General features: G+C 41.6%; 1 protein-coding gene across 2 annotated transcripts in view; it reads right to left on the bottom strand.

Moving 5' to 3' along the window:
- LOC122540653 (uncharacterized) overlaps positions 1–23858 on the bottom strand; it is a 29858-nt gene extending 6000 nt beyond the window's left edge. Inside the window, exons 1-2 of one of the 2 annotated variants that reach the window (XM_043676665.2) lie at positions 23728–23858; positions 1743–1759 (exon numbers count right to left, since the gene is read on the bottom strand). In XM_043676665.2, coding sequence (XP_043532600.1) covers positions 1743–1759; positions 23728–23759 — 49 coding nt within the window. In that variant the 5' untranslated portion in view covers positions 23760–23858. Of the gene's footprint in view, positions 1–1718; positions 1760–23727 lie in introns of both variants that reach the window. The other variant, XM_043676664.2, reaches the window with a different exon arrangement.
- Between the last annotated feature and the right edge of the window lie 550 nt (positions 23859–24408).

The following is a 24408-nucleotide window of genomic DNA, read 5'->3' as shown; positions in this document are numbered from 1 at the left end:
GCACAGTGACATCTAATGGCTAGATCAAGGGATGACACTTAAAAAGTTAAAAGAAAAAACTTGCATTATGACAAATGAAAGATGCAGGTCTGAACTAGGAACTCTATTCCTATATCCACAGATACTGGCAGACCTGCTGACTATTTTCTTTGTTTTAAGAAAATGTTAGATGTTGACCAGAATACCATGATTTGGAGAAGCCGGTGTTGGACTAGGGTGTACAAAGTTAAAAATCACAACACCAGGTTTAGTCCAACAGGTTTATTTGGAAGCACTAGCTTTCAGAGCACTGCTCCTTCATCAGGTGGTTGTGGAGTATAAGATCATAAGACAGAATTTATAGCAAAAGTTTAGTGTGATATAACTGAAATCATATATTGAAAAAGACCTGGATTGTTTGTTAAATCTCTCACCTTTTAGAATGAACATGTTGGTTTCAGCTTTTTTAAAGCTACATTCTCAAGTAAACTTTAACAATTGGTGTCATGTCAGTCCAGGAAATGCTTTGAAGGTGTGAGACTGTCTGTGCCACAATGTTCAGACTGATTCTAATCAAAAACTTCAGATTTACAGAATCTTACATGGATTCTTGCAGTTTGAGCAAAATAAAATGTAATTCTCCAAGTATACACTCACCCCACAAACTTGTGTGTGTGCGGGGGGAGGTGGGGGGGGGGGGTTATGAGTGTCGGGGAGAGTGTGTGCATATGTGTGAGCGATATCCACCCTCTCTCAGACTTATACCCTTTACATTCATACACATATTTAAAACGGACCCTTCAACCCAATGGCATCAATGTGGATTTCACCACTTTCCTCATTTCCCCTCCCCCCATCCTTACCTCAGTTCCAACTTTTCAGCTCAACGCCATCCTGATGACCTGTCCCATCTTCCTTCCCACATATCTGTCACTCTCCGCTCTGACCCATCATCTTTACCCCCACCTCCATCCACCTAGTGCACTCTCCAGTACCTTCCCCCACCCCAGCCCCAACCCCTCCCATTTATCTCTCCACCCAGAGGCTTCCTGTCTCTATTCCTGATGAAGGGCTTTTGCCCGAAACATTGATTTTCCTGCTCCTCGGATGCTGCCTGACCTGTGCTTTTCCAGCAGAACACAACCAAACCTTGGTGTAGTGTGATTTTTAAACTTTGTACCAGAATACCAGGAAGCTTTCCTGAACAATGTAAGTTTAAATTCACCATTTAGTCATGGGACCATAGGGCTGCTCTTTAGAGAGAGGTGACTGGTGAAGGTGATCTAACCCAAGGGTCACCATACCTCAGGTAGCGGGGCAGTTGAGGAGGAGTGTCCTTCATGGTAACTTCAGCAGGAAGCTGAACTTGTGCTGTTGGCATCACTCTGCATCACAAACTGGCCGTTCAGCCAACTGAGACTAAGTACTGTTCTAAGGAAAAGTGTTTGGCTAGACAGAATGACAGATCAGCCCAGCACATTCTTACACACCTTAAAGCATTGGAAACAGGTCCACAATCCTAGAAACGTGGTGGCAATAAAATCAGCATTAAGAGAGGTAAAGACGAATTGTACAGAAATACTACAAAAGTTGTAGAATCAATAATAAGTGACTAAAGGTCATCAATCTGAAATATTCTTATTTCTCTTCACAATGCTGCTGTATCTACTAAATGTTTCCAGGATTTTGTTTTTTTTTGTAACAGAACATGCCAGTTACTGCTTTTCCAAATCACTCACCTGTACTGTTCTTTTTTGATTTACCTTTTTTGGAACTTTTCCTGTTGGAGAAAAACATTAAGTTAGTTTGTCATTAAAGCATTCTTCAAAAAGGTTACTTCAGTTTGCAGACAGCACAGGCAATGAAAGCACAAGTGGGCCATTCAGTTAGATATAGTCAGAGTTATAAAGCACAGAAACAGATTCTTTGGTCCAACTCGCCCATGCCAGATACTCTATAATGATCTAGTCCTATTTGTCAGCATTTAGCCCATACCCCTCTAAACTGTTCCTATTCATATACCCATCCAGATGCTTTTTAAATGTTATAATTGTACCAGCCTCCACCACCACCTCTGGCAGCTCATTCAATACACATACCACCCTCTGTGTGAATCACCCTTTAGTCCCTTTTAAATTTTTGCAGAAGATTCCACCTTAAACCTATACTCCCATACACTGGAGAAAATACCTCGGCTATTCACCCTGTCCATGCCCCTCGTGATTTTATAAACTTCTGTAAATGTCACTCCTCAGCCTCCACTGCTCCAGGGAAAATAGCCCCAGCCTATTCAGCCTCTCCCTCTAGCTCAAACCCTCCAACCATCCTTGTAAATCTTTTCTGAACCCTTTCAAGTTTCACAACATCTTTCCGATCGCATCCCGAACAGCTACAAAATGGTTTAACTCCAATACTCAATGCACTGTCCAATAAAAGTAAGCAGACCAAACACTTTCTTCACTACCTTGTCTATCGAATAGCTGATCAAATGCCATTTCTTATACCATCCCCATATCCCTCGAATCAATTTCTGTCCTGGATGCACTGAAAGACTCTACAAGCAGCTCTAGTACAGAATTCTGAAGATGCACTACACTCCAGAAATTCCTCTTCATTTTCAATCTTAATGGGCCAACTTTATTCGGAGACTATGTCCCTGTCCAACCAGGGGAAATATCTTTCCAACATCTACTCTGCGGTGATAAAATCTACTGGTGGTAACTTTACTTGCATTTTAGTGGGTTGTGGTGTGGCAGGGTGAGGCATTGTAATGAGTGGCAAGTTTGCGCATTGATATCTTCCTGGGGCCCAGAAACTGTTAATACTTTGATTTTCCAATCCTTGGAATTATGACCAATGTCTTTGGAGGAGGGGCAAGTCCTCAAGCCTCTGTTGCTTCAGAAGCACTCCAACTTATTACACTGTATTTACAGGACATTCAGCACAAAAACAGGCCAATGTAACTAATCAATGGTCGTATTTATGCTCTATTCCAACCTCACCTTTCTAACATCTCAAATCAGTCTAACTAGATATTCCATTTTTGCTCAAATGCTCACCTTTCTGTTCAAAATTCACTTCAATCACTTCCTGTGAGTTTCACATTCTTACTATTCTTTGGGTACAAAGGTTTCTTCTCAATTCCCTATTAGATTTCTGGCGACTACCTTAAGTAGTGTCTAGAACAACTAGTTATGCATTTTGGAAAGGCAAACCAAAGCAGACTTATACATTTAATGGTAAGGGTCTGGGGAATGTTGCTGAACAAAGAGACCTTGGAGTGAAGGTTCATAATTCCTTGATGGTAGAGTCACGGGTATCTAGGATAGCGAAGGCGGCATTTGGTATACTTTCCTTTATTGGTCAGAGCATTGAGCATAGGACTTGGGAAGTTATGTTGTGGCTGTACAGGCCATTGGTTAGGCCACTTTTGGAATACTGTGTGCAATTCTGGACTCCTTCCTATCGGAAGGATGTTGTGAAAAAACGGTTCAGAAAAAATTTGCAAGGATGTTGCCAGAGTTGGAGGATTTGACCCACAGGGAGAGGCTGAATAGGCTGGGGCTCAGAGGCTGAGAGGTGACCTTCTAGAGGTTTATAAAATCATGAGGGGCATGGATAGGGTAAATAGACAAGGTCTTTTCCCTGGGGTGGGGAGTTCAGAGCTAGAGGGCATAGGTTTAGGGTGAGAGGGGAAAGATATAAAAGGGGCCTAAGGGGCAACATTTTCATTGAGAGGGTGGTAAGTTTATGGAATAAGCTGCCTGGGGAAGTGGTCGAGGCTGCTACAATTACAATGTTTAAAAGGCATCTGAATAGGAAGGGTTTAGAGGGATATGGACCAAGTGCTGGCAAACAGGACTAGATTAATTTAGGATAGCTGGTCGACATGGACAAGTTGAATCGGCAGGTCTGTTTCTGTGCTGTACATCTCTATGACTCTGTTTTTCCTGTTATGAAGATGTGGGTGTACTATACCTTTAAGAGTAAAAGCTAGCAGTGACAGCACCAAGTGTTCTCAATAAGACACAATGTAACCTACACCTAAAGGAGATAAACGAATACAGTCTTTCCTAATCTTCATACCAATATATAATATGTAACTAACCGCTATCATGTGAGAAACTACATCTCATTTAAGAGAAAACTCTTGTTAGACTACCTTGTGGTTTTCCCGTACCACACTGAAGGAAGCAGGCTTTATAGATCCCAGCCTAAGAAAGAAAGATGGCAGCAGCAATCTACCTTTGTGGTGACCAAGAATCCAATAAGCTCATATAACGTGGTGCCAGGAGTCTTTATTGGAGGGTTTTGTTTAACCGCACCATTGCAATAACATATATCCACAAATATCCAGCATCATCCTATTAAATCTTCTCTGCGTTCCCTCACTATCCTTTCCATTACTTAGGGAGACCAGAACTCTTAAGTGTAGTCCAACCATGCTTTGAGACATTTAGTGTAACTTCCCTATAACTCAATTCGATTCCTCGAGAAATAAAGCCTAGGGCTTGGTTTGCTTTTTTAAGAAAAGGAAAAATGGCACAGCTTTTGGGATTGACTTATTTATGCATGTAAAGATTCCTTTACACCATCTAGTCTCATTCCACAAGATGATTTTTAACATTAAAAACTTTGCCGGGCTGCTTTGATTCACCTTGCAGTACAGTTGACCTACTGCAGAAGTCATGACAATTTCTCCATCCCAGTCTTGGATTAATATTTATTCTTCCATGGGATGTGGGCATCACAGGCGAAGCCAGCATTTGCCTATCACTAATTGGTTTTGAAATGAGTGGCTTGCTATTAATTTGAATTTAAATTCCAACAACTGCTATGGTGTGATATGGACACAGTCTGAGTCTGAGACTCTGGATTAGAATGATTTGGAGACGCTGGTGTTGGACTGGGGTGTACAAAGTTAAAAGTCACACCACCAGTTGTTGTGGTTCTGTTCACCGAGCTGGAAGTTTTTGTTGCAAACGTTTCGTCCCCTGGCTAGGCGACATCATCAGTGCTTGGGAGCCTCCTGCGAAGCGCTTCTTTGATGTTTCCTCCGGTGTTTATAGTGGTCTGTCCCTGCCGCTTCCGGTTGTCAGTTTCAGCTGTCCGCTGTAGTGGTCCACCAGGTTATAGTTCAACAGGTTTATTTGGAAACACTAGCTTTCTCCACAATCACCTGATGAAGGAGCAGCACTCCGAAACCTAGTGCTTCCAAATAAACCTGTTGGACTATATCCTGCTGTTATGTGATTTTTAACTCTGCATTAGATATTACCACTATGTTACTTCCTCCCTAATGTGTTGCCCAATTACATAATTTGAACCCAATCTGCATTTAAAAGGATTCTGCCAGTTTTGAATTGTAGCTGCCTTGCCACCTACAATTCAAAAGTATAAGTCAAAGCAAAGCAGAGATAGATAGGCAGCCCAGAAGTTCTGATAGATCATCGAAATGTTAACTGTGTTCCTCTCTCCACAACTGCCAAGTTTGCTGAGTATTTTCAGAACTTTTCCTGTAGTTATGGTAACTTCTGCTGCATTTTCACCATGTTACAACTGTGGCCATACTTCTCAAAACACCCAAGTAGTATTCTAGGATGTCATGCAAACATGAAAAACTAATATAAAGGCAGGTTCATTTTTTCTTCCTCAAACAAAGTTGTTTTAAGCTGCTGTTACATCAGCCTTGTTTTTACTGTGGCTGATGTCCAGCAATTTGCTAGGATAAATTTAAGCTTGCTGCAAATTCACATCGAGATTAGATCTTGCAGTTCCTCTACACATTAGACAACTGATTTGGCATTGTAGCAAACACATGAAAGGTTGAGGGGATAATGGAGAAGGTGGCCAAAAGTTGACATGCCGTAGAGGAAGCCAAGAATATTTTTGTTGGAGTGACTATTATATTACAAAATGAGATGCTGTTATTCAAACAACAGTATGTACGTATTTAGGAAAAATTTGAGCATTCGATTAAGGGAACAAGAATTTGAGCACATTAGACAGTGTCAGGACATTTCATTCACATTGTGATGAGTGATGTACTTTTAAAAATACTGCTGTGATGTGGGAAACACAGCTGCCAAATTTAAAGACAGGAAGCTCCCGTAATGATAATGACTAGATATTCTGCTTCTAATAATGTTGGTTGAGGGATAAATATTGGCCAGGACAAAGACCATACCCATACACTTCCATAAAAGAGAAGTGTAATAGAAACATGTCCACATACAAGGGTGGGTGTTACACAGGACCTTAGTTTAACATCTCAACCAAGAGATGTAACTACTGACAACATCACACTTGGAAAAATATATTTCTAATTGATAGGATTAGACAGAACTTTGGTCACTTGTCCTAAACTTTGTATTATGAGATGGGGGTTGAGAATACATTTAACAAGGTTGAGAGAGAGAAGTGGAGATGTCAAGAAAGGATATTCCAGATAATAGTGTGAAGGCCAATTCCAGAGAGAGTTTGAAGTGACTGCCCTTTACATCAAATCAATATCTGACAGAGTATGGTATCAAGGAGCACAAGCAAAACTGGAGTGATTGAAAATTGGGGGGAAAAAGCTCCCTGTTGGCTAGTGTCATACCTTCCACAAAAGGAATATAGTTGTAGTTTTTTGAAGGCTAACCATCTCAGAGGATATCTCTGTAGGAATTCCTCAGGGTAGTGTCCTGGGGTCAAACATCTTCAGCTGCTTCAAATGACCTTCTCTCCATAATGAGGTCAGAAGTGGAGATGATGATGATTACGGAATGTTCAGCACCATTCACAACATATAGTCAGAGAGATGTACAGCATGGAAACAGACCCTTCCATCCAACCTGTCCATGCCGACTAGATATCCCAACCCAATCTAGTCCCACCCGCCAGCACCTGGCCCACATCCCTCCAAGCCCTTCCTATTCATATACCCATCCAAATGCCTCTTAAATGTTGCAATTGTACTAGCCTCCACCACATCCTCTGGCAGCTCATTCCATACACCTACCACCCTCTGCGTGAAAAAGTTGCCCCTTAGGTCTCTTTTATATCTTTCCCCTCTCACCCTAAACCTATGCCCTCTAGTTCTGGACTCCCCCACCCCAGGGAAAGGACTTTGCCTATTTATCCTATCCAGGCCCCTCAATTTTGTAAACCTCTATAAGGTCACCCCTCAGCCTTGGACGCTTCAGGGAAAACAGTCCCAGCCTATGCAGTCTCTCCCTATAGCTCAAATCCTCCAACCCTGGCAACATCCTTGTAAATCTTCTCAGATAATGTATTTCAATGCAACAAGACCTGGATTACATTTAGGCTTCAGCTAATAATCAACAAATACATTCACACCATCGCAACATTGCCTTTAGAAAGTTCAATAGTATTTGTGTATTAGTGTTGCATCCTCAAAATGACATTGGCTAGAATGGAATTGGATCAGCCCCACACAAAGTACTATTGCTATAATTAGCACGTCAGATGCTTGGAAAAAATATACTGGCACAGGAGGCAGTCCAAGGAAGGTCGACTAGGTTGATCCCAAGTATTGGGGGGGGGGGGGGGAAACTTACTTATGAAGAGTGGTTGGACAGGTCAGGCCTGCACTGTTTAGGAAGGACGAACGATCGGTGACTTTATTGAAACATACAAGATTTTTTAAAAATCTTGACAGGGTAGATGTAGAGAGGGTTGTTCCCTCTCAGGAGTGTGTTCAGGGCCAGATGGCATAATCTCTGAATAATTTAAGTCAGAGATGAGAAGGAATCTTTTCTCTCAGAGCTGTGAGTGACCAACGTTCTGTGTCTAATCTGTGAGATTCTTTACTGGAAGGGCAGTCACGGCTGTTTTTTTTTTAAAAACAAAAGTCATCTGAGAGATGTGGGCATCGCTAGCTGGCCAGCATTTTATTACCCATCCTAATTACCCTTGAGAAGATGGTAGTGAGCTGCCTTCTTGAATCACTGCAATCCACCTGTGGATTGACCCAGCAACAGAGAAGGAGGGAATTCCAGGACTTTGACCCAGCAACAGAGAAGGAACAGTGATATACCTCCAAGTCACGGTAATGAGTGGCTTGGAGGGGAACTTGAAAGTGGTGGTGTTCCCATGTATCTGCTAGTGTTGTTTTAAGAGATGGAAGTGCTCGTGGGTTTGAAAGGTGCTGTTGGAGGATCTTTGGTGAATTTCTACAGTGCATCTTGTAGATAGTAGCAGCAGTGTGTACCAAGTGTCAGAGGAGAGAGTGGATTCAGTGCCAATTAAGTAGGCTGCTTTGTCCTGGATGATGTCAAGCTTCTTTTGTTGTTGGGGCTGCAGTCACCCAACTAAGTGGGGAGTATTCCGTCACACTCCTGACTTGTGCCTTGCAGATGGTCGACAAGCATTGAGGAGTCAGGTGGCAAGTTACTCATCACAGTATTCCTAGCTTTTGATCTGCTCTTGTAGCCACTATATTTATGTGGTGAGTCCATTTAAGTTTCCAATCAACGGTAACTCAGGATGTTGACAATAGGGGATTCAGTGATGGTAACATCATTGAATGCCAAGGCAGGGTGGTGAGGCTGTCTCTTATTCATGATGGTCACAGGTGGCATATTTTGTGGCATGAATGTTACTTGTCACTGGTCAGCCCAAGCCTGGATATTGTATAGATCTGGTTGCATTTGAACATGGACTGCTTCAATATCGGAGGAGTTGTAAATGGTGCTGAACTTTGGTAAACTTCTGACCTTATGATGGAGAGAAGGTTTTGATGAAGCAGTTGAGGATGGTTGGGCCAAGGACACTACCCTGAAAAACTCCTGCAGAGATGTCCTGGAGCTGAGATGGCTGACCTCCAACACCATGACCATCATCCTGTGTCAAGTATGACTCCAACCAGAGAGTTTTCCCCCGATACCCATTGATTCCAGTTTTGCTAGAACTCCTGGATGCTACACTCGGCCAAATTCAGCCTTGATGTCAAGGGCTGTCACTCTCAACTCACCTCTGGAATTTAGCTCTTTTGTCCATGTTTGGACCAAGGCTATAGTGAGGTATTAGATCATAAAATATATCTAAGGCCAAGATAGACTGATTTTTACTCAGTGAGGGAATCAAGGGTTGATGGGGAAAATGGCAAAAAAAAAAATGTAGAATTGAGGATTATCTCAAAATGGCAGAGCAGACTTGATGGGCCAAATGACCTACTTCTTTTCCTGTAGACTTTTGGTAGAGTGGATGGAAGCTTACAGGTGGTGGTAATCCCTGTACCTTCAGCTTTTGTGACTCAGTGTGGCAAAGGTCAGGAATTTGGAAGATGCTATCAAAGGACATTTGCTGAGTTTCTACATTGCATCTTATACATAAGATTGCCACTGTGTGCCAGCAGAGATGGTAAATGTTTAAGATGATGCACGGATCAATGATTAAGTAGTGTTCTTTGACCTGGAAAATCTTGTTGGAGCTATCCTTATCTATGCAAGCGTATTTCACATTTCAATCCTGATTGTACCTCAAATGATGGAATGACTTTATGGAGTCAAGACGTAAGTCACCTACAACAGAATTCCCAGTATCTGAACCAGTTATTAAAATACTAGATTTGGTCAATGTAACCATCTAAAAACATTGATGGTGGAGGAACCAACAATGGTAATCCTGTTGAATGCTGTGGAGAGACAGACTTCTACTTGGAGACGGTCATTGTTGATCATGCATGTGGATTGAATGACACTTGAGACTGGTCAGTGGAATGGAAAGCAAACTGAAAAAAATGTAGTAAAGGGTAAGAGGTGGTTATTCAAAGGTGGAAAGCAATTTTCCACAAGCTTAATGCTGAGAACACAATTATTCATAATTTGCATTATGACCTGGGAATATGTAACTCAATATGCAAATTTGCAGCTGATCCTGAACCAGGTGGGTCAACTAATATTAAGTCAAATATTGGACAACATAATGCAGTAATTTATTAGAATAGCTGCAGACTGGAAGTTAGGATATGAGTAAACTTTACTTTGAGTCTAAGTGAAGTCACTGCCTTTGAAACATTAACCCTTTTCTTCCCACAAATGCTACCAGATCTGAATTTCTCCAGCAATTCCTTTCTTTGTTTGATCTCCAGTTTCCACAGTTCTTTGTTTTATTTTGCTTAGATAAATGTGGTGACAACTGGTGGATAAAATAGACTCACATAGACCTTAGAAAATTAGTATTAAGAATCAGGTAGAAAAGCAAAAGGAACCTAGCGAAACAGAAAAAATCAATCAAGAGCTACAACGAAATGAAAAATAATGCTAAAACTTGCAATAACTTGGGGCGGTACAGTGGCTCAGTGATTAGCACTGCTACCTCACAGCACCAAGATCCCAGGTTCGATTCCAGCCTCGAGCGACTGTGTGGAGTTTGCACATTCTCCCTCTGTCTGTGTGGGTTTCCTCTTGGTCCTCCGGTTTCCCCCCCCACAGTCCAAAGATATACAGGTTAGGTGAATTGGCCATGCTAAATTGCCCATAGTGCTAGATACATTAGTCAGAGGGAAATGGGTCTGGGTGGGTTACTCTTCGGAGGGTTGGTGTGGACTGGTTGAGCCGAAGGGCCTGTTTCCACACTGCACGGAATCTAATCTAATAAAAAGCTAGCATCAGTAATGACGATCATGAAACTCAGATTGTTGTAAAAACGCATGTGATGTATTAATATCCTTCAGGAAAGAAATCTATCATCCTTAACTTATCTGACCAGTGTGACTATGTTCAGATTGTCCTCTTAAATGGCATGGCAATCTATGTAGTTGCATTTAAGAAAGTGGGTCACCAATACCCTCAAAGGAAATTAGGGATGGGCAATAAATGTTGTCTTTGCCAACAATGTCCAAATCCTACGAATATACAAAAAACATGTTTTACATTCCATAATGTTGGTATAGTTCTGCAGTGGGAGTGGTGGGAGCAAAAACCAGGGGGCCGTTAAAGAGGTAAATTCTCCATTTTAAAAAAAAGTTGCCTCGTAGGAGCAGCGGCCTTCATTGAAGTTTGGGAAGGTGAGTGAATTGATATATATTCGAGTAGCAGCTGAACCAGAGACACGACACATGTAGTGTCTCCCACCCGCCCTATTCCTCTGACCAACAAAAAAAAGACTGTTGATAAGTTAAGGCTTTTCTATTTCTTTTTTTATTGTGCGATTGGTTAAAAATTTGCTTCTTTTAATCTATTATTTCGTTATTTGAAAAACTACATATCAAAAGTATTAGAAATTATTTAACTCAAATTTATATAAAGTAATAAAGTAATTAATTAGTAGAGATGGCTGGACAGGTGATATGCTATAGCTCTATGCGGGAGCTGGTTGATCCCATTGTGAATAGCAATGGCCACATCTGCAGCAAATATTGAGTGCTGGAGGAACTCCAGCTCAGAGTTGACGATCTGGAATCTGAGCTTCAAACACTATGGCACTTCCAGAATGGGAAGAGTTACTTGGACACTGTTTCAGGAGGCAGTAAGATTAAGTAATTCAAATTCAGTTAGTGATCAGGGACAACAGGGTGAGATTGTAAGTGAGGCAGGTAGGGGGGATCCCGATTTCAGGAGCGGAGGAACCTTAGCCTTTGGCCTTAGCCAATAGGTATTTGATGCTTGCTCCCGGTGTAGATGAGGAAAAGGGCTGAGGGGAAGATGAGCCAACTGACCACAACACCATGGTGCAGGATGCTATTCAAGAGGGGGGAGCAAAAGACAAGTAGTAGTTATAGGAGATTCTAAAATTAGGGAGATAGATAGTATCCTTTGCAAGCCTGATGGAGTGATATGTTGCCTGCCCAGTGCCAGGGTACAAGACATCTCTGAACGGCTTGAAAGGATACTGGAGTGGGAGGGGGACAATCCAATTGTGGTTGACGTTGGGACAAACAACATAGACAAGGCAAGGATGTTTGTGGGTTATCGAAAGGAACAAAATTAAGGAACAGGTCCTAGGGTTATAACCTCCAGATTACTACCCGAGCCACGTGCAAGTTGGCCTAGGGATAAGAAAATCAGGGACATAAACACGTGGCTAAGGGAGTGGTGTGGGAAAGAGGGGTTCCATTTCATGAGGCATTTGCATCAGTTTTGGAACAGGAGCATTCTGTATCAATGGACAGTCTCCACCTGAACTGATGTTTGTAACATTCGTAACAAGGTTGAGGAGTTAAACGGCACAAATCATCACAAATGAATATGATTTAGTAGACATTATAGAGACATGATTACAGGGTAAAAACAATGACTGCAGATGCTGGAAGCCAGAGTCTAGATTAGAGTGGTGCTAGAAAAACACAGCAGTTTAGGCAGCATCCGAGGAACAGTAAAATCGACGTTTCGGGAAAAAACCCTTCATCAGGAATACAGGCAGAGAGCCTGAAGGGTGGAGAGTTATGGTTACAGGATGGTCACAACTGGGAGGTAGATATCCAAGGGTATCAGATTGTTGCAGTGGATGTAGTGTACCTGGACTTTCAGAAAGCTTTTGATCAAGTCCCACATAGGAGGTTAGTGAGCAAAATACGGGCGCATGGTACTGGGGGCAAAGTACTGACTTGGATTGAAAATTGGTTGGCTGACAAGAAACAAAGAGTAGTGATAAACGGCTCCCTTTCGGAGTGGCAGGCGGTGACCAGTGGGGTACCGCAGGGACCACAGCTTTTTTACAATATATATTAATGATATAGAAGATGGTATTAATAGTAACATTAACAAATTTGCTGATGATACAAAGCTGGGTGGCAGGGTGAAATGTGAGGAGGATGTTAGGAGATTACAGGGTGACCTGGACAGGTTAGGTGAGTGAACAGATGCATGGCAGATTCAGTTTAATGTGGATAAATGTATGGTTATCCACTTTGGTGGCAAGAACAGGAAGGCAGATTACTACCTAAATGGAGGTAAAAACAATGACTGCAGATGCTGGAAACCAGATTCTGGATCAGTGGTGCTGGAAGAGCACAGCAGTCAATGAAGGCAAGCATGCAGGTACAGCAGGTAGTGAAGAAAGCTAATAGCATGCTGGCCTTCATAACAATAGGGATTGAATACAGAAGCAAAGAGGTTCTTCTGCAGCTGTACAGGGCCCTGGTGAGACCGCACCTGGAATATTGTGTGCAGTTCTGGTCTCCAAATTTGAGGAAAGACATTCTGGCTATTGAGGGAGTGCAGCGTAGATTCACGAGGTCAATTCCTGGAATGGCAGGACTATCTTATGTTGAAAGATTGGAGCGACTGGGCTTGTATACCCTTGAGTTTAGAAGATTGAGACGTATAAGATTATTAAAAGGATTGGACACTCTGGAAGCAGGAAACATGTTTCCACTGATGGATGAGTCCCGAACCAGAAGACACAGCTTAAAAATAAGGGATAGGCCATTTAGGATAGATGAGGTGAAACTTCTTCACCCAGAGAGTGGTGGGTGTGTGGAATGCTCTGCCCCAGAAGGCAGTGGAGGCCCAGTCTCTGGATTCATTTAAGAAAGAGTTGGATAGAGCTCTCAAGGATAGTGGAATCAAGGGTTATGGAGATAAGGCAGGAACAGGATACTGATTGAGGATGATCAGCCATGATCATAATGAATGGTGGTGCAGGCTCAAAGGGCAGAATGGCCTACTCCTGCAACTAATGTTCCGAAGGACAGATAGGAAAGTAAGAGGTGGTATAACTCTGATATTCAAGGACAACATCAGGGCATTGCCGAGAGAGGATACAGATTCTGTGGAGAATAAAGTTGAATTCATTTGGATGGAAATTAGAAATTCTAAGAAGAAAATGTCACTGATAGACGTAGTCTATAGGCCACCAAATAATATCGCATTGGGGCAGGCAATAAACAAATAAATAACGAATGCCTGTTAAAAACAGAATGGCAATTATCATGGGGAATTTTAATCTACATACCAATTGGTTGAACCAGATCAGTCAGGGTAGCCTTGAGGAAGAATTAGTTGAGTGTATCTGTGATGGTTCCATTACATACTGTTCAAGAAAAACTGATGAAGGAACAAGCTATCCTAGATCTAGTCCTGTATAATGAAAACAGGAATAATTAATGACCTCATAGTAAGGGATCCTCTTGGAAGGAGTAATCACAGAATGGTCAAATTTAGAATACAGATGGAGTGTGTGAAGATAAAATCCAATACCAGGGTTCTGTGCTTAAACAAGTGAAACTACAAAAGAATGAGGGAGGAGTTGGCTAAAGTTGACTGCAAACAAAGATTTTATGGTGGGACAGTTGATGAGCAGTGGAGGACTTAAAACAATTTTTCAAATTTCTAAGCAAAAAGTATATTCCAGTGAAAAGGAAGGACTGTAAGAAAAGGGATAATCTGCCATGGGTGTCTAAGGCAATAAGGGAGATTATCAAATTAAAGGGAGGTTTACAAAGTGGCCAAAAACGGCATGAAATTAGAATATTGGGAACACTTTAAAAAGGTCAACAGAAAGCCAAAAAAAGAGCTATAACGAAAAGTAAGAGAACATGAGAAAAAACTAGCACAAAATATAAACACTAATAGCAAATGTTTCTATAAATATGAAATCAAAAAGAATGGCTAAAGTAAATGTTGGTCCTTTAGAGGAGCAGAAGTGGCATTTAGTTATCGGATATGATGAAATGGCTGAGGCATTGACTGTTGATTGCTCATCAACTGTCCCACCATAAAATCTTTGTTTTGTATCGGTCTTCACAGTGGAGGACACTAATAACATGCCAGAAATTGACAAAGAGACAAAGGTAGGTGAGGACCTGGGAACAATTATTATTATGGAAGAGCTAGTGTTGGGCAAGCTAATGGAGTCAAGGATAAACAAGTCTCCTGGCCCTGATGGAATGCATCCCAGGGACTAAAAAACAAAAAAGAGATGGCAAGAGAAATAGCAAGTACACTGGTAGTAGTTTTCCAAAATTCGCTGGACTCTGGGGAAGTCCCCAGTAGATCAGAAAATAGCAAATGTGACACCACTGTTTAAAAAGGGAGGTAGACAAAAGAAGGGAATTATAGACTGGTTAGCTTAACCCCTGTAGGAGGGAAGATGCTAGATTCTATCAAGAAACAGCAAGGCATCCGGATAGAAATTGTCCCGTTGGGCAGAGGCAGCATGGGTTCATGAAGGGCAGGTCATGCTTAACTCATCTTTTGAAATTCTATGAAGACATTGTGAGCAACTTGGACAACAGGGATCCAGTGGATGTGGTGTACCTAGATTTCCAAAAGGCCTTCGACAAGGTGCCGCACAGGAGACGGCTGCATAAGATAAGGATGCAAGGCATTGTGGGTAAAGTATTAACATGGATAGAGGATTGGTTGACTAACAGGAAGCAAAGAGTGGGGATAAACGAGTACTATTCTGGCTGCCAGTGACTAGTGGCGTTCCTCAGGGATGGATGTTGGGACCACAATTTATATAAATGATTTGGAGTTGGGGACCATGTGTAGCGTGTCAAGCTTTGCAGATGACACTAGGATGAGTGGCAAAGCAAAGAGTGCTGACGATTCTGAAACTTTGTAGAGGAACATTGATACATTAAGCGAGTGGGTAAAGGTCTGACAGATGTATTACAATGTTAATACATGTGAAGTCATTCATCTTGGAAGGAATAACAGTAAAAAGGATTACTAGTTGAATAGTAATAAGTTGCAGCACATGGCTATGCAGAGGGTCCTTGTGCATGAATCACTAAAGGTTGGTCTGCAGGTACAACAATTAGGAAGGCAAATGGAATTTTGTCCTTCATTGCTAAAGGGATGGAGTTTAAAAGCAGGGAGGTTATATTGCAGCTCTACAAGGTGCTGGTGAGGCCACACCTGGAGTACTGTATGCAGTTTTGGGATCCTTACTTGAATGTCAGCCTGGCACTGGAGGGGGTGCAGAGGAGGTTCACTCAGTTGATTCCAGAGTTAGAACATAGAACAATACAGCACAGAACAGGCCCTTCGGCCAACGATGTTGTGCCGAACATTTGTCCTAGCTTAAGCACCTATCCATGTACCTATCCAATTGCCGCTTAAAGGTCATCAATGATTCTGACTCTGCCACTCCCACAGGCAGCACATTCCATGTCTCTACCACTCTCTGGGTAAAGAACCTACCCCTGACATCCCCCCCTATACCTTCCCTTAAATTTATGTCCCCTTTTAACACACTGTTGTACCCGGGGAAAAAATCTCTGTCTACTCTATCTATTCCCTTGATCATCTTATAAACCTCTATCAAGTCACCCCTCATCCTTCGCCGTTCCAATGAGAAAAGGCCTAGCACTCTCAACCTATTCTCGTACGACCTATTCTCCATTCCAGGCAACATCCTGGTAAATCTTCTCTGCACCCTCTCCAAAGCTTCCACATCTTTCCTAAAATGAGGCGACCAGAACTGCACACAGTACTCCAAATGTGGCCTTACCAAGGTCCTGTACAGCTGCAACATCACTTCACGACTCTTGAATTCAATCCCTCTGCTAACGAATGCTAATACACCATAGGCCTTCTTACAAGCTCTATCCACCTGAGTGGCAACTTTCAAAGAGCTATGAACATAGACCCCAAGATCCCTCTGCTCCTCCACCTTACTAAGAACCCTACCGTTAACCCTGTATTCCGCATTCTTATTTGTCCTTCCAAAATGGACAACCTCACACTTGACAGGGTTGAACTCCATCCGTCACTCCTCAGCCCAGCTCTGCATCATATCTAAGCCCCTTTGCAGCCGACAACAGCCCTCCTCACTATCCACAACTCCACCAATCTCCGTATCGTCTGCAAATTTACGACCCACCCTTCGACTCCCTCTTGCAGGTCATTAATAAAAATTACAAACAGCAGAGGACCCAGAACTCAAATAACAATCACTTGGCTTATGAGGAGGGCCTCAGTAGACTGGGATTATAACTCATTGGAATTCAGAAGAATAAGGGGGGAATCTTATAGAAAGAAAATTATGAAGGGAGTAGATAAGATAGAAGTAAAGGGGATATTTCTACTAGCAGGTAAAACTAAGACAAGAGGGCATAGCTTTAAAGATTAAAGGGAGCAGATTTAGGACTGAATTGTGAAGGAACTTCTTCACCCAGAGAGTCATAAATCTATGTGTAATTCCTTACCCGGTGAAGTAGTTGACGCTACTTCACTAAAATTTTTTAAAGTTAAGATAGATTTTTTTTTAACAATAAAGAAATTAAAAGGATACTGTGAGAGTGCAGGTAAGTGGAGCCGAGTCCATGAAAAGATCAGCCATGTTCTTATTGAATGGCAGAACAGGCTCAAGGGGCCAAATGGCCTTCTCCTTCTCCTAGTTCCTATGTTCTTATAATTATTTAGCTCTTGGAACTATTTCATGCCCCACTCTGGACAAAACATTAATATTCTAAACTTACTCCACAGGAAGCTAATTAGCAAATGCATTCCCTCCAGCTCCGAGATTAAATCACAAAGGAATATGCTGCATAATTAAACTCATATTTTGTATTTCTTCTTGCCTAATTAACTTTAGCCAATTAATTTTAACATATGGTATAATCAGGCTACCATGGGATAAGACTTGTATCCCATTTCTGGGGGTAACCATTACTCAGAACCTGCAATTTGTGAAATGAGCCAGATTGTGGAATATAAATCACAACCATGGGACTAAATAAATGTGTGAAGAATCAAGTTCCACTTTTTCTACGAAAAAAAAAGAGAAAGCAGCCAACATATTTCAACTGAATTCCAAGAGGGAAGTAAATTTCAAGATGCTTTGAAACCTTGCTCCCCACCCATAAGAACCTTCCAAATACTTACCTTTTCTTTCCTGTGATGCCCATATTCCTACATTTGTTTATTCCTTTCCTAGCATTCACCTTTCCCCTATCCAAAGTTTTGAAAGATGTTCTTGTATGTGCAGAATGTCCAAATGCTAGTTGGTAACAAGGTGAAATATTTAGAGCAATGGCATGCAGATTTTGCATTTATAATTTGGTTGGGCATTTCCTTCAGCCAGTTATGCTGTCAGAAAAGGAATGGTCATCGCCTGATGGCATTCAAGCCGAGAATTAACAGCTGAAAGCTACTTAGTGACATCCAAGACAACTGTGTCTATTCTGTTTATTTTTAGGTGCAATCAGCTCAACTATCAGATATAGCCTGTAACAACACTCTGCATTTATATAGCACCTTGAACATAGGGAAATGTCCCAAGGCACTTCACTGGAACATATTAAATATCAAATCAAAAAAAAGAGACAAATAAGCAGATATTAGGACAGATGACAAAAATTTTACTGAAAGTATAAGTGTTCAGGGGTAGGAGGTCACAGTGGCTCAGTGGTTAGCACTGCTGCCTCAGCACCAGGGAGCTAGGTTCAATTCCATCCTTGGGTGAATGTGGAATTTGCACATTCTTTCCACGTCTGCATGAGATTCCTCTGGGTGCTCCAGTTTCCTCCCACAGTCACAAAAATGTGCAGGTTAGGTGGATCGGCTATGCTAAAAATTGCCAATCACGTACAGGCTAGGTGGGTTAGTCATGGGAAGTGCAGGATTACAGCGATCGGGTGGGATGCCCTTCAGAGGGTTGGTGTGAACACTATGGGCAGAATGGCCTACTACCACACGAAGGATTCTATGATTCAAATGAGGAGTGTCTTAAGAGGATGAGGTGGGAGGGATGAGAATGAGATTTAGGGACAAAATATTAGACCTCTGGCCTTCAGCAACCAAAAACAAGGCCAAAACGACACCATGAACCTTGAACTTAATAGATGCTGTCATACCAGTTAGGGCAGTTTCCACAATATGTAGGAAGTAGATGAATTATTCTTAGATATTTCAAAAGCTATTTTGGGAACATAGTTATAGTGACCATAACAACCAACCATACAAAACACGAACAGGAGCAGACCAGTCTGCCTCATCATTCAACGCAATCACGGCTGATCAGTTTCTGTTTTGTATTCCACGCTACCATTCACTCCAATAACCCTTGATTCCCCTGCCTAACAACAATTTACTTTGGCCTTAAAAATATTAATTGACTTTGCGTCCACTGCCTAGGTGAGAGAGTTCTGAAGTCACAACTCAAAAAAGAAAATTTCCTTATCTGTCCTGAAAGGGCAAGCTCTCATTTTAAAAAAGAGAATCCCCCTAGTATTGGAACTGACCCACAAGAGGAAACATCCTCTCTACATTCTCCTTATCAAGACCATTCAGGATCTTACACACTATAGTGAAGTCCCCCCACTTCATTCTTCCAAACTCCAGTAGAAGGATAGTCTGTGCAACCTTCCCTCAAGACAACTCACTCATTTTAGTTAGTCAAATCAATCAATGTGTCTCCTTTGAATCACACCAATATTTATACATGTTTTCCTAAATAAGGAGACAAAAACAGCACATGGTATTTAAGGTTTGGTCTCACCAACCCCTCACATAAAGTAAGGATGCAATGTTTCAGTTATGTTAAACTATTATGCTAATAAATCAATAGCATTCCATTAACCTTCTTAACTATTGATCACCATGATACCCATCCAGTTCACTAAATGTCCTTTAAGGGCGGCAACCTACCATCCTTGGGCTGCAGACCCACAGGAACAAGTTCACTTCTAAGTGGCTTACTGGACTATTTCAGGCACCAATCAGTTCAAAGGTAATTAGGGATTGGAAGATGGCTTACCCAATAATGCCCACGTCAAGGAAGAACAAAGTAAATAAGTTAACAGTTACATGGCATAACAACTTACAGCCAGAGACAGATTCCAAAACTTGGCCCTAGACACTGCTGACAGCACAGAAAGATGGATAATTGTACCAGCTTATACCTAGGAGGATGGAGTGTAATATCTCAGGAAAGCATTTATTAAAATGATAAAGTGACCACACACTTGCAATTCCTTCTAAATGAAGCACCAACCACCAGAGGTTAAAACATTTGAAAGTAATAGTCCCAATCATAGAGATGTATAGCACAGAAACAGACTCATCAGTCCAACTCATCCCGGTGAGTAGATATCCAAATTAATCTAGTCCTATTTACCAGGATTTTGGCCCATATTCCTCAAAACTCCTCCTAGCCTTTTAAAAGGTTATAATTGTACCAGCCTCCACCTCTTCCTCTGGCAGCTCATTCCATATAGTTCACTAAAATGTACACTGATGGTGCTGCAAGTGTCTTTGGAAACGGCCTGGAGCATTTTATTTCCCTCATTTCTATGTTGTGGTTCTTTCTCCAACAGTGGCAGTAAGGAGTTGACATATTAGCAGGCAGTTTTTCTGCTGAGCAAATACTTCTCTTCACAGACTACTTTTCTAACACACACATATACACACTTTGGAACTATGAGAGCAATCATTTACGACTTTGAGAAACAGATTCAATGAATTGTTAAAAGGAGCTGTGTAATTGTTAAATGTGTTAACAGCCAGAAACACACGGCTGTAAAAATGTGAATGATACAGGATGTTATCCATCGTTACAATCTAACATTCACTCAAGACAGCTGCATTTGTAGATCTAAGCACTTCAATAACAGCTGTTCTGTTCATGCACAAGTTGTGTTATGCAGACCATTGTTCATTCAGATATCACTAAAATTATGGTCTGACAGGATTCAATTTACAAATAATCAGAGAAGTAAGAGCCTAAACTAACTCCATCAATTGAGCTTTTAGCATGCAATAACAGGGTCAATGGTAGAAATTTATTACGTGAAGCTGAAGAAGGTAAGTTCTGGAGAAACTTAAAATGATCACCGTGACATGTTGATAGATGAAATATTTTGTGCAAAGTATAGTCTTCAAGACAAGCTTAGTTCTAACATCATGGAGTATAATGACATTAAATGAGGTCACTATTTTCAAGTGCTGTCAGACATTGTTATTTGTACAATAGTGAATTTGTGTTCAAATCATGTACATGAGCAAGGAGCTTTAAAGAGGGGGAACAATGAATGAGCATCATTTTGCTAACACAGAATCCAGTGTTACACAATATTTAGATTAATCTTTTTCTTGGTAATACAAGAAACATACTCAAGGTCAGTATTTACAGGAACAGAGGTTTTTCCACTAAGGATCAAGAGTTTTTGGACAGTTTGTTCGAGGTTATTCAAGGAATTGCATTGGACCTGGAAATTCCCAAATATGAACTCTGCATTGAAGACGCAGTTTTGTAATAAAGTATATTTTGTAATCACTATGATGATAACTTGATTTAAAAATTACAATACATCACTGCCTCACTTGCATGCTTCCTTTCAAATGTGGGAGGGACAAATAACAGAAGGAATGGACTAAAGAAGCTTCATAGAAGAATGAAATATGATGGGAACTTTTAAAAACCAACAAATGGTTAGGATTTGGAAAGCACTTCCTTAAAGGGTGGGGATATAGCTGCTTAGAAAACATCACAAAGGAGCAAGATTCGGACCCTCAAACATGCTCGATTATTTGACTAGATCTTGGCTGATCAATGACAATGTCATCGAGACCATAAAACGTAGGAGCAGAAGTCACTCAATTGGCCCGTCACATCTGCTCCACCATTTCAAGATAATGGTTGATAGGAAAATCCTCAACTCCACTTTCCTGCTTTTCCCCAAGATTCCCTTAAAAATCTCTCTCTCTGCTTTGAATTTACTTAACAACACAGGCTTGACAGCACTCTATTGTCAAGAATTCCACAGGTACTCAACCGTGAAAAACTCCTGTCTTAAGTGGTCAATCCCTTCCTCCGAGACTATGTCCTCTGGTTCTAAACTCTCCCACAACGGAAAAAAAAAAAAATCAATATTTTCAGGATGCAGTTTCTTGATTCAATAAACATGTTTTGCATTTGCCTCTCAAAAGTCCTTAAGAATCCAGAATGTTTCATCAAGGGCACCTTTCACTCTTCTAAACTCCAACACATACAGACCCAAATTCCCTAGTTCTGAAGGGTCACTGGACTTGAAATACTAACTCTGTTTCTCTCCATTGATACTGCCAGACCTGTTGAGTTTCTCCAGCAGTTTGTCTTTAGCTATGCAACCTCTTATAAGAAAACTCCTTCATATCCAGGAACAACTGGTGAAGCTTCTCTGGACTGCCTCTAATGATGGTGTATCTTTCCTTAGATAAACAGGGCCCAAAACTGTTCAGTCTTCCAGCTGTGGTCTTGTATAGTTTAAGAAAAACCTCCCTACTTTTATACTCAATTCTCTTTGAAATAAAGACAAAACATTCCATTTGCTTTCCCTAGTAACTATTGATCAGTTTGCTACATGCTCGCTTTGAACTTCATGGAGGAGAATTCCCATAGCTTTCTGCAGTATTCCTCAATTTAAATAATTCAGTTCCTCTATTCTTCCTGCCAGAGTTCATAATGTCACATTTTCCCCACATTATATTCCATCTGACAATATGTTGCCATTCCTGTATTCCTTGATATTTTAATATGTAGAAATCCGACTTGAAATTACCCAAATGACTGAGCATGCACAGTCCTCTGGGAGACAGAATTCCAGATGTTCACCACCCTCCATGAGGAAATTCCTCCTGGTTTCTGTGCTGAATGGCCCACCCATTACGTAGAAAGTTTGCCCCCTAGTTCAGCCATCCCAACCAGGAGAATTATTCTTACTGTATCTAGAACGGAGAGAGTGAATTTTGTAAGCTTCAATAACAGCCTTCAAAAGGGGAACCGGACATATAATTGAAGAGTTTAAAAAAAGAGAAAACAGATCTACAAATCCATTTGGCTGGAACACTGCTTTCAAATGCAGAGTAAAGCCAGTTGTGTGGGTTTAATTCCTGCAACAGCTAAAATTACCATAAAGGTCCCACCTTCTCAATCTCCCCCTCACCTGGGGTATGATGACCTTCAGGTTAAACCACCACCAGTCATCTCTCCCTCTGTCTAATGAGAAAGTCCCAGAGGACCATAGGGTTGCTATGGCAACTTTATTTTACTAACCAGTGAGAAAGTTTGTCCAACACTTTAAAAACATATGAAGATAGTGTTCCTTTAGGGTTCAGAAGGAATCTAGTGTCTAGCCTGTTGGGAGTTTCCCCCTCAACCTCACAAGCCATACCGTGTTGATTTCAGATTCCTTACGTTGTTGACATGACAAACCAGAAGCAGTAACTAGACAGGGTGGGATTCATAACCACGAATAAGCTAATTAACCACAGTTTCACTCCTCCCGAAAACCTCGGTTTTAAAACTAGCTTCGAACTGCCGAGTGTGTAAACCATTGAGTAACTTGCCTTCCCTCACAAGTCTGGATTAGTGGTGCTGGAAGAGCACAGTAGTTCAGGCAGCATCCAAGGAGCAGCGAAATCGACGTTTCGGGCAAAAGCCCTTCATCAAGGCAGGAATATAATATCCCAGATCAGGGGCATTTTCCAATGAGATACACATCCCATCCTTTTGACAGTCTAAACAAAAATTATACTCCCCTCCCCCAATCTGCCCAAAATTATCTCACTCTAGTAAGAAAGAGAGAGACAGCTTAGATATTTTTTTAAAAAAAGAGTCAGGACAGATCAGTGAATCGAGTCCGGAAAGACGTTAAAAAAAAGTGTTCGGAAAGACGCAATAAAAGTTCGAGCAAAGAGGCGAGAGATAGATCGAAACTCCACATAGGCACCGGGTCCACCAGGAAATGCAGAAACAGCAGAAGCAGAGCAGGCAGATTAACTTTCACAGGAGCGGTGGCTGGTGTACCCGGTCGGCGATGTGGCTTCGGGAATTGTAGAAGGAATTCCCGGGAAGAGTTGAGCCCCTTACCTGGCTGTGCAGCGCCGGAGGACGTTCCCCATTGCAGCCGCCGCGCTGCGCCATGAACTCACCCCCCTCTGCGATTGCAGTTTCGCGTCAGTTGCACAGACTAAAGTTTGCGACTTCCCGCATTTCCTTGTTTACTCTCGGTCAGGTTCTGGCACCAGGACAGGTGAAAGGAAGACAGATGATGAACTCAGCAGCTACAAAAGGGGTAGAGCAAGCCACAGAGTTCAGGAAAGATAGCACCTTATATTTATAACACACTTTACGTTTTCAGGTGTGTGATATTTCCACTCTGAATTTTCATGATTGTTATTTAGTTCTTCTAGCTGGCCAACAGCGTGAGACTAGTTTCTGTTTTACCTACACCCTTTCGGTCTCTCAGTTTAATGTGAATTAGTGGACAGCAGAATGAACCTATAGAAGCGAAGTATTTGGTTGTGAACTTTATCTAACCTTCTTTCAGATTTGTGAATCGCTTCTTTTCAGCAGAGGGCGACGTCTCCTCTTCCAGTTGATCGGGGAAAACCAAAGAGTAAAATTCCTCTCCGGCGTTAAGCCAAGTGGTATCTATATTCGCCCCCCCCAGCTGAGGTCAGCGCCTGGCTCCTTAACGACAGTGTTACTACACCAAATAATCTGATGCAGTGGTTCAAAAAGGAGCCTCCTCAGCGCCACCATCTCAAG

This window comes from Chiloscyllium plagiosum, unplaced genomic scaffold (assembly GCF_037043375.1).
Source record: "Chiloscyllium plagiosum isolate Xiang-an unplaced genomic scaffold, Cpla_swu_hap1 HiC_scaffold_29, whole genome shotgun sequence".
In the NCBI taxonomy this organism is placed as follows: Eukaryota; Metazoa; Chordata; class Chondrichthyes; order Orectolobiformes; family Hemiscylliidae; genus Chiloscyllium; species Chiloscyllium plagiosum.
The sequence above is the reverse complement of the archived record's forward strand: the minus strand, read 5'-3'. Positions and strand labels throughout refer to the sequence as shown.